Source organism: Calidris pugnax, unplaced genomic scaffold (genome assembly GCF_001431845.1).
Source record: "Calidris pugnax isolate Ruff unplaced genomic scaffold, ASM143184v1 scaffold133, whole genome shotgun sequence".
Taxonomy (NCBI): Eukaryota; Metazoa; Chordata; class Aves; order Charadriiformes; family Scolopacidae; genus Calidris; species Calidris pugnax.
In genome coordinates this window covers 6,402,275-6,412,730 of record NW_015090977.1, presented here as the reverse complement: position 1 = coordinate 6,412,730, position 10,456 = coordinate 6,402,275, and the positions used below count along the sequence as shown (strand labels likewise).

The following is a 10,456-nucleotide window of genomic DNA, read 5'->3' as shown; positions in this document are numbered from 1 at the left end:
TCAAGCCAGCGGGAGCTGCAGACATGACTTCAGAGACCATCCAGCCAACAGAAGCACTTTGGGAAACACCAGCCCTGAATTCTTAAGAGCAGCCACTCCCAGTGATGTATTCACTATCACGGGCTGGAACAATGAACTCTCCTTCTGGGATTGTCCCAAATTGCGTAGGAGATGATACACCAACCAGGAGGATTTTGGAGACCACCCCTCTGATCCCTTGGGAAAGTTCCAGAGCTAGGCAGAGATGTGGCAACCTTCCTGGTGATTAGTAAGAGCTGATGAAACACCTCCACAAGGCAGGATGGGATCCCATTTGAATTATTTCCAGCCAATTAGATCCCAAGCTCGCGCTCCCTCCCCCTGCCCTACGCCAGACTTCAGCTGTGTTTTCTGACCTGCTTTATTCCCCTGAAGTCACCTTCCTCTCTCATCCTCCCTTGGAATGGAAGGAGATCACCAACCATAGCTCAGATTCAGCAAGGTCCTCCTCATGGCAGAATTGCAGCCAGGAAGCCCAGGTTGCTTCTGGCTGCTCATCCTTCAAGGAAGTAGGAGCTGGGCAACCCACTATGAAAAAGTAACTCAACTTTGTAGGAAATCAGGGCAAAAAGCAATGAAGCTGACACACCACGATGTTCACCTGCCTGTGGTCTGGCTCAGATCTCCTCTCTCGGTGGTCTCTTTCTGTCTTGTCCTCCTTCACAGATGCCCCATCGTAACACAAGGGCTTCTGAAGACTGGAGGAACCGAGCACTGACTAGGGGAAGCCTGGTAAATATTGCTGTGACTCCTCCCTGTGGTACTGAACAGTGGATCTGAACTGGATTCTCTCACACCTTTAAGAGCATATTGTCCCCTTCCTCCACCCTAATGTCCCTGGGGAGCAGTGGTGCAAAGTTACAGAGAAGAGTAAAGCCTTCAGATGAAGGAGCCAACCCAAGCCTGGGCCTGCAGTGCTCTCTACGGACACAAGAGCTGTGTGGGCTCCAGTCGTGGATTTCTTCTGCTTCAAATGCTCACACTCAGGTCATGCACAGGATTGCTGTGCCCACCAAATACAGCCACTGCTGCAGGAATACTCACAGCAGGACCTTGGCCTTCTCCATACCCAGTAGTAAGGGATGGACATCATACTGAAGAGCCAAGGATAGCTCTGGAAGAGTGGCCAGGCAATCCCTGATTAGCTGTTCAATTAAACAGGCAAGGAGGGAGCCATCTCCTCAAGGCATCTGTCCCACACCGACTGCAGCCAGCGTGGGGCCCTTGGGCCAGAGATGTTGAGATCCAGCTGTCTGTGGAGCTCTGTGCTCAAAAAAAGACTCAATAAACCACAGAGGAGTGAAGGTGGGACCAGGCTGGGCCAAGAAAGGCCAACCACACCTGTCCCCAAACCCAAAGCCACCACAGCTCCTTCCCAAACAGCGACGGGTGAGAAACAAAATAAATATCCCTCTGAAATCAGATGATTTCCCACAACATGCTATGATACAAGGACTCGGTGCAGCCTCCGTGCTCCAGAACAGAGATGTCTTCTGCAAGATGAGGAGAGGAAACACATCCCCAACACCCCGTCCTCCTCAGCCGCCGCGTGCCAGCGTGACCAGTCAGCCCAGCAGGTTTCACTCGAGACAACCAGGGCGGGTGGGAGGGGAGAGACCACGTGGGAAGTGCTCAGCCTCTGGAAACACGCTTTGGAGTTGAACACCACAAGGAAACCAAATCCCTTTGCAGCTCCTGGTGGGGTTAACTGGGACTCACTGAGACTTCAGCCATTGCTGGGGGCAGCTGCCACCCAGAGCACATCAGCTGGTGGGACAACAGGGCAGCTCAGGTGATACGAATTCCACGGGCAAAAACCAACACAGGGAAGAAAAACCAAACCCAGGGAGATCTTTCTGCTCCCTCCTGGAACAAGGGCTGCCTTGGAAAACCGGACGCCGGGATTGTCCTGATTACATCAGTTAGTAAATTATAAACATTGTCCTGCTTTAAAGTGAAAATACTGTGTCTGGTCTCTCGGAGGTGCTAAAGCCAGATGGGGCATCGTTTCTCCTGCCTGTGCACAGGAGCTGATACTGGCGTGAAATGATCCTCTTCACCTCTTCTCTATCAGAGCTTCTCCTGCAATTAAAAAAAAAGACCTTGTTAGGCAAAATGAAGGCAAGAAGAGAGGTCTTTTTGCAGAAGAGGAAATTGAGGGACAGAGTGGGATGTCACCAGGCCTGCTGTGTCCCAACCACTGCTTTCCCCATTAAGCCACATGGCCAACTCCTCAGACTGGCCATCCTACCTGCAAGGAAGTGAAGTCTGAGGCTACACATCTTGCCCTACATCATGAAAACCATGGGAGACCAGGACAGCATGTCCCCAAAATGCCCCCCTTGTTAAGGAGGCAGCAGAGATCTGAGACCAAGCAGGTTCTAGCTGGGGCTGCCAAGAGACAAGCCATCCAGGCAGTGACCCAGGAGATGGAGGGGAAACTCCCTTCCCACCACTTCTCCCAGAGGAAGCACCCACCAAACCTCAGCGTGCACCTCGCTAGCACCTTCCTGATGGCTTCACACAGCTTTAATGGTAAGAGAAGATGGTTCCCACCACGCTGGGAACTGGAGCTGTGCAGAACCCCTTGCTTTCACTGTGGGAATGAGAGCATCAAGCTTTGCTGGCCCAACTGTCCCCATCCCAGAGCTGTCCCCAGCACAGCGGGCAAGAAACCCCATCAAGCAGTCACTCGTTTAAACAACATTCTGTTATAACTTACCTCTTGCTTGTGGGATTTATCCTGCTGGTGAATCCCGTTAGCAGAGCCAGAATTCCCAACAGTCTGCAACAGAGAGGGGACAATATCTACTGAAGAGGGACACAAGAACCCAGGGGTTTTGCCTGCAAGCGCTGAGATCTGACAAGGCTGCCACCCCCTCCCTTTGCAGCCCACTCCACACAAGGAAAGGAGAATGCAAAAAAATCCCTTCCCAAGAAGCTTCCCCACATCCTGGATTGCATCCCTTCCAGCCACAAAACATCCCCCAAATTCCTTATGGACAGAGACGTCGGACTCTTAAAATCCCCATAAACAAACCCCCAGCCAAGGGCAGCGTTAGCGAGAGCGCACAGCGAGCATCTCAGCAGCAAAAAGGACATTTGCCATCCTCCATTTCCCGTCTCTGGGGACAAAGCCTGGCAGCCAGGACAGGCTGTTCTATCTTTAGAAAGCGCAAGAACTTTTAAACATTTATAATGTTTCTTCAGCGGGGATAATGCGGAGCCCTTCAGCTTCAAACTGACGGCACAACCAAGAGAAGTCCCAAGTCACGGCGTGCCAGATGGCAGCTGGTTGGGTCTTGGTCATCAGATTCAGGGTTGTTGGTGAGTTGCTGATGGCAGCAAAACCAGGTATTATGGAGAGACAAGACTGCAAGGTTCAAAAATCCATCATCAGAGGAGTCCCAGCTCCCCAGCTTCCATTCTCGCTGCGACCATGAAGGTGCGTAGTCAACCCTATGGGACAGAGGTCTAGTTTGGGCAGGAAAAACAGGCAGAGATTCCAACTGAGCTCTACTTTGAGAGCCCAGAGTGTTTGCCAGGCACTGGATGGATGGGCAGAATGGTGCTGCTGCAGTGACCCGGCTTTGGGTCTGCACCCAGGGCCACCAGGGAGTCAGGACTAACACCAGGCTCTGTGTCCCACCTGCAGCACACCCCGTCTGGGCACTGAGCAGCTGTAGGACACCAGGAATTGGGTTTGAAATTTGGTCTGAGTACATAGCCATGATAATGAACACAAAGTGGTGCCGTTCACTTGAAGTTAAATAAAAAAAGCTCCCAGAGCAATCACTGCAAATTCTCCAAGAAAAGACCTGAGTGCCAAATCCTCGTTGTTTCCTGCAAAGCTGTGAGATCAGGGTCTCCCAAGCCATGGAATCACAGAATCACAGAATTATCTAGGCTGGAAGAGACCCTCGGGATCATCGAGTCCAACCATCCACCCTACTCTAAAGTTCTCCCCTACACCATATCCCTCAGCACTGCATCTAAACAGTTCTTAAACACAGCCAGGGATGGTGACTCAACCACCTCCCTGGGCATCCTATTCCAGTGCCCGACCACTCTCTCTGTGAAGAATTGTTTCCTAATGTCCAGTCTAAACCTACCCTGGTGCAACTTGAAGCCATTACCCCTTGTCCTATCATCTGTAACTTGGGAGAAGAGACCGACCCCCGCAAAGATCCTCCTCCTCTCTTACAGGACAGACACTTTGAATTAGTGGACGAGGAGATGAAGCCACAGTGCCACTGTGCCCCCACCAGCTCCTGCACCTCCCCTCTGTCTCACAGCAGGACCAGCCGTGCCCACCGAGGGCTGCAGAGCCCAGTGGCTGACGAAGCCTGTGCAGGGAGAGCAGCAGCTTGAGGTAATTAGAGATTTCCTTCTGCAGCGTGCTGTGAAGTGAAGGCTTTGCAGACAAAGACAAAAGCAGTGCCAAGGCAGATCCCTGGGCAACGGCTGCTGCTGTCAGAGAGGGGAGGTCAGACTGGGTTACAGCAGAAACCTGGCTTTGGGGGAAGAACCATCAATTCCCTAACTATTGCAGCAGGATCTCTTTAGGCTGACAACATCCTCAGGCTCAGCCTGAAAGCCCCTGGTTAACACCTTCCCCTCACAAGGGGAGGGATGAACAGATCATACCGAAACCCGGCAGCTTTGATCCAGACTTCCTTGTAACCAGACACGTTAAAAATCTGACATCAATGGGAGTTGGAAGCCCGGCTTTCAGCAATAATCCGCCGCCTGTCTCTTAGCACCACAGTTTGTAGTTGAAGGCATAATACTATCTTGTCGTATCTCTAAGATTCCTTAAGCATGAAAGTATCAAAGTAATACCAGGGATAGATTAGCTGACCTCATAAGGTCCGTTCCCAACTCACTTCATGTAAGATTAGTTATTTCCTACAGTTGGGGAAGAAATAATTACCACCTGGAGGACAGGAACGCGAAAGGGAAGATTTCCTCTTCTCAAGGGACTTAGCATTAAAGCAAACAGCGAATAACTTTCCCTACCCCTCCCCTAGCTTACAGCAGATGAGGATGTCACCACTCATTTTCACTTGATACACACAGAGCAATTACAGCAGATGCTAAAGTCACTCTCTGGAGGTACCCGCAGGATTACAGGACGTCTCTGGACTGCCACAAACGTGTCACCACGACCACAGCTGTCCTGCCCAGTGCTGACAGGATAGGAAGAGACTGTCTGCAACACACAGATGCTCCACTGAGCCAGCAAGAGCTTTCAGGGCTGCAATTTTTGCCACGCACCCTCCTCTTGACAGCCTCCCTGCAGGTACCACCGCACCGCAAACAGCCGTTCCTGGTGTCTGCAAACCCTGCAGGAAAAAGTGTCACCAGGGGAAGAGGAGACTCCATGCCCCCACATCACCTACCACAACATCTCTGCACCTGCATCAGGGAAAACAAGCTCTCTGCTCATTTTCCGTGCCTGCTGGCTTGTTCTGGGCTATCCTAAGGTATCTGGCTTGAATGCGAATTGAAGCTCGTTACTGCAAGAGGGAAACGTTTTCCAGCTAAGAATTTAAATGAGCAAGCGCTGGTGGCTCTGAAAGCCATGACCTGGTTGCAGACACAAGAGAAAATACAGCTAAAAGAGCAAAAAAAAAAAGGAGACGATGCACAAAGGTTGGCACAAGGGGCAGGTCGCTTCACAAGGAGGAACCGGTCAGGACTCAGGCACCGGGTACAAGACAGAAAAAGCCAAATGTGCAGAATCAAGTTATTTACAGCCTTCAATTTCACAAAGGCAGCTGCAATGCAAAGAACAGAACCAGTTTTGCTTTTTTTTTTTTCCCCACAGAAGAAACAAGGAAAGACCTAAGGACCTTGGAAGAGAAGATAGCAACTGGAACGGGATCATTCATAGCGTATCAGCAAACCCAGATCAGATACAGAGATGCCTCCAGGAACCAGTTAAAGAAATGGAAAACATTTTCTCAGTCACCTCCAAAGTTTCTGCTTATGGACTGCAAGGAAATAAACCTCTCAAAGAACAGGGATGGCAGAAACCCTCAACTTTATAATATTATAAGTGCCTGTTCTCAAGGATATTTCTGGATATGAGGAAAAATTTTTTCACGGAAAGGGTTCTCAGCCATTGGAATGGGCTGCCCAGGGAGGTGGTTGAGGCACCATCCCTGGAGGTGTTCAAAAGACAGGTTGATGTAGTGCTGGGAGGTATGGTTTAGTGATGGTGTTGCTTTTTGTTTGTTGTGTGGGTGTTTATTTTTGTCAGTCAGGTTGACGGTTGGACAAGATGATCTTTAAGGTCCCTTCCAACCTAGAAGATTCTGTGATATGTGGTCACACCTCATCGTACACGTAGGGAACAGTGACTCAGGCTGCAACCTTCCCCAAACCACCACATTCATCAACCAATCCTGCAGAGAACGAAAGGATCGATCTGTAATTGCCAACTAGGGAGACTTGTCTTCATTTTAAGGTACCTGTGTTTTCTCGGAGGAGAGCCTCATCGCTTCCATGAGCTTCTCCATCTGGTGGCCCTGCTCCAGCGCGTTGCGCAGCACGTCCTCCGTGCTGACGAGCCGGTGCTGCAGCCGGATCACCTCCGACTCCGAGGAGGGGTCGATCAGGGAGTATCGCCTCTGGTCTGTTACAGATTTTTCCTTGTCCTTAACACAGCAGAGAAAGGGGAAAGTGGGAGCACGTTAGATTGACACCAGCAACAGCAGACACTGGGCAAAGCAGAAATCCACAGTAACTCATAGGACCCTGTTGTGATGCCAACAGTAGATGGGGTCAGAGCACACCTCTGAAGGCAATCCTACCAAGAGCTACCAGCAGCAGCTCTAATTTGTTCCCAGCTGAGTTCAAATAAATTATTCACATTTCAACCACTGGAGGACACTGAAGTACACAGGAATTAGAGGACATTGCTTATTCCTAGATGAGAGAAAGTGTAAAACAGTGTAAGCTAGCCCATCGACCTTCAGTTTCTCCTACAGATTTTAGCCCGATTTATCCAAGGATCTAAAACCAGTGGGAACAGGAAAACACTGGAGAAGGACAGATGGACATTTTTGCTGCTCAATGAGGTGCTGCTAAGCCAGGCCACAGCTCACAGGTGCTGTCAAGGAAGTTCCCATCAGATGCTCAGCAGCACAAAAGAAAACATGAAGACTTGGAGTCAGGGTGAAGGGCTAGAACCCTTCCACGGGCAGCACAGAGCCCTCCAGCCCCAAGACCAGGGCCAGGAGGGGTTTTGATGCCCTCACCAGCACAACCAGTTTCTCTCGAAGCCCTTTGATGTCATCTTTGAGCTTCTGTTCCTTCAGCCTCCACTCGGCTTTGTGCACCTCCCGGCTCAGGTCCCGCTCTGGCCCAGGCGAGTGCCGGTTGGCCTCCAGTAACAGTGCTCTCAGCTCGTTCAGGCTCCTGGAAGAAGCAGCAGCACAAAGAGGTGAAGACCTTTCCAGAGCCCCAGCACCACCACAGTCCTGCCACGCTCCCTCCCACCTCTGTCACAGACCCAAAGAAAGGCCAGCGAGCAAACCTGACCCAACACCACCCAACTGTGAGGGTGGTGAGACCCTGGCCCAGGTTGCCCAGAGAAGCTGTGGCTGCCCCATCCCTGGAGGGGTTCATGTCCAGGCTGGATGGGGCTTTGAGCAACCTGCTGTAGTGGAGGTGTCCCTGCCCAGGGCAGGGGGGTTGGAACTTGATCTCTAAGGTCCCTTCCAACCCAAACCAGTCTATGATTCTGTGAACTTCCACCACTTCGGGGGCTTCAGATCTCCCATCCTCCCCACTGCACCAGCTGTGAAGAGACTGGGACCTGCACTGGGCACCAGCTTAGCTTTCTCATAGATGACTTCAATCAGCATCTACATGGACACTAAGAGGTCTTGCAGCTCCTGGTGAGCACTGAAAGGGCAGTCCCTTTGACAATTCACAGCCTCTAATTTTAATCCAATGCCCACACGAGCACCTCTAAAGAACAGGAAAGCTGGGGTCTGGACTTCAACAATTCAACCTTCAGATTTTTTTTGGTGCTAAATTACAGCACCCTGAATGAGCACGAACACACACCCAGCTCCCTGTCTCCAGCTCTGTCCTTCAGACCTGCAGACTGACCTTTCCTTCTTGAGTAGCTCCTGGCTAATCAGGACCAGTTGCCCTGAAGCATCATGTGTTTTCTTGGTCAAGGCTTCCAGTTCACCTTCCAGCCTCTTCTTTTCTTTCAACACCGAGTCAGCCTTCTTTTCTGCCGTTTTGCATTTATTTTCCAAAGCTACGAGAAGCAGAGGATACAGAGGGAGGAAAGATCACTCAGTCTTTTACTTACATTCCTGCTTTTTGCCTTATTCCTAATTCCTACTCCCAACAGCATGGGTCTGTTTAGCTCTGGATCTAACTCTATTTAAGGGGAGATCTCGGAAACAACACCGAGCACCCAGCTCCATTTATTTCTGCCTTTTTCAGCTTTTGACATTCAATGAGCCCAAAAACCCCTTCTCAAAGGATACAAATACCTTCTGCAGGGGTTGTATTCACCTCCTGAAGAGAGACCAGAAATTCTGAACAATTTTTTTACCAACAGGCAGGAAATGTCATGTTTTATACCTGCCCCTTGCAGCACCTGGGCCCCTGTTTAAGGGAGGACGAGCAGGGAAACACCTAACTCCCACCAGCACTGGATTAGGGAAACTTACCACTTACTTGGGCCCTTAGAGTTTCAGTCTGGGACACCAGCGATGACACCTCTTTGTCTCTTTTACTCAGCTTGTCTTGGAGGTCTGGGGGAGAATGAAAAGACAAGACAGAGATTAGAAGCCTGGAAGAAATGTTCTTTGCAGATCAGGAAGGCACCGAGCGTAGGGCATGGGGGTGGCACCCTCCATTGGCAGGGATGCAGGAGAGACAGAAAAGGGGGTTTCTCACTGCATCTCACCACCATCCAGGTATTAGGAGGCAGGATACACAGCTGGGAAGCCATATCAGACATATTTAAGAAAGCAACCACAACGGGGGAAAAAAAAAAAGGAATAAAACATTAATAAAAACCATAGAAAGAACTTTGAGCACATTTCTTTTTGTTACCTCCTACACTAGGAGGCAGAAACAGTTTTAAAAAGACATGTTTTCTGAAATTGATGCATTTCCCCGCTTAGAGACATAGAATTGAAATACAATGCTTTTGTGGCTCAAATCTGAACCAGTTAGTTTTAGTACATCCTATATGTGGCTTTAGTACATCCTATATATGGCTTATCCTGTGTGGAAACACACACGTGGGCTAAGTGGCATTTTTAAGAGCAGTGGCTGCTGGACCAAGTTACATTATGCACTCCCAAGACAGGAATTACCTGTCAATCAGCATATGATTTGGTATAACATACATATATATATATATATATATATATAAAATCCTGTACCTGCAAAGACAGTGATGAGGCCAACAGAGTGCCTAACTAGAACTGTCTGAACCCACAAACAGCTGGAGGGACACTCAAACCAAACTGCAGTTCAATTAAGTGAAGTTTAAGCCTGCAAAAGCCCCCAGTAACCTCCGTTTAGATGGCTACATCCTCAACAGGACTTTAACAAGAGCTTTGCAGAGAACAGACTCCTTAGAGGTAACTGAGAAAAAGCTGTGCTACCATCAGCCAAATGCCATTTGAAATGTTCTTTAGGGATCACCTTTGAGATCTACACTGACAAGGCTTTTCTGATTGAAAAAAATAACCTTAAGGAAGAATGAAGAAAACTGAGTCTCCTGGGAATAAGGAAGGGAAGACAGGATCTGGAAGCACCTTATGTGTCTTGGAACAGCCCTGAATCCTTCACAGACACCCAAAAGCATTTGCCACACACAGCGATGTGGTAGGACATCACTCCCAACAGAGACCATCTGGGCCATCCAGCTCCAATCTCACCCATCCTGCTGTTGCTCAGACTTGGGGTCACAGTTCCCCTTCTCCGTGAGGGAGGTTGAACACAATTCAGTTTCCAAGCTGCATTATACACATATTCTGAGTGCAAAAACTCTGCACTTTGTTAGAAGGATGGATCTGATTTATAGCAAGCTTAATATAAAAAGTAACCCCATTATCTTAAGCCAATCACATTAATATCTACCATTAGCACTCCCCTCCTAGGAACGAGCTACATTTAAAACGTAAAATCAGTGATGGGATGAAAGTGTGCCCATCTCCCCAGATCTGCCTCCAGCCTGCACCACCCGCATGGTGAGTGTGTAACACAAGAGTGAAAACATCTACCCCTGCATTTGCTCAAGCTGGACTGGAGAAAGAAAAAAAAACCAAAAAAACAAACAACAAATCCCATCCAGCAAAATCTGACAGGAAATGGCTTCCAAAGTCTCCTTCATGCAGCTGTCCCTGCAGGAGCAGAAAGTCAGAACACG

At 49.4% G+C, this 10,456-nt stretch overlaps 1 protein-coding gene across 2 annotated transcripts in view; it reads right to left on the bottom strand.

The window, feature by feature from the left end:
• Positions 1-384: 384 nt before the first annotated feature.
• The window catches only part of CLIP2 (CAP-Gly domain containing linker protein 2), an 86,076-nt gene continuing 76,004 nt past the window's right edge, over positions 385-10,456 (bottom strand). For both annotated transcript variants that reach the window (XM_014953312.1, XM_014953313.1), the window contains 6 exons: positions 8,742-8,825; positions 8,164-8,320; positions 7,305-7,464; positions 6,516-6,701; positions 2,762-2,824; positions 385-2,121 (listed from right to left, as the gene is read on the bottom strand). In XM_014953312.1, coding sequence (XP_014808798.1) covers positions 2,110-2,121; positions 2,762-2,824; positions 6,516-6,701; positions 7,305-7,464; positions 8,164-8,320; positions 8,742-8,825 — 662 coding nt within the window. In that variant the 3' untranslated portion in view covers positions 385-2,109. The remainder of the gene's footprint in view (positions 2,122-2,761; positions 2,825-6,515; positions 6,702-7,304; positions 7,465-8,163; positions 8,321-8,741; positions 8,826-10,456) is intronic.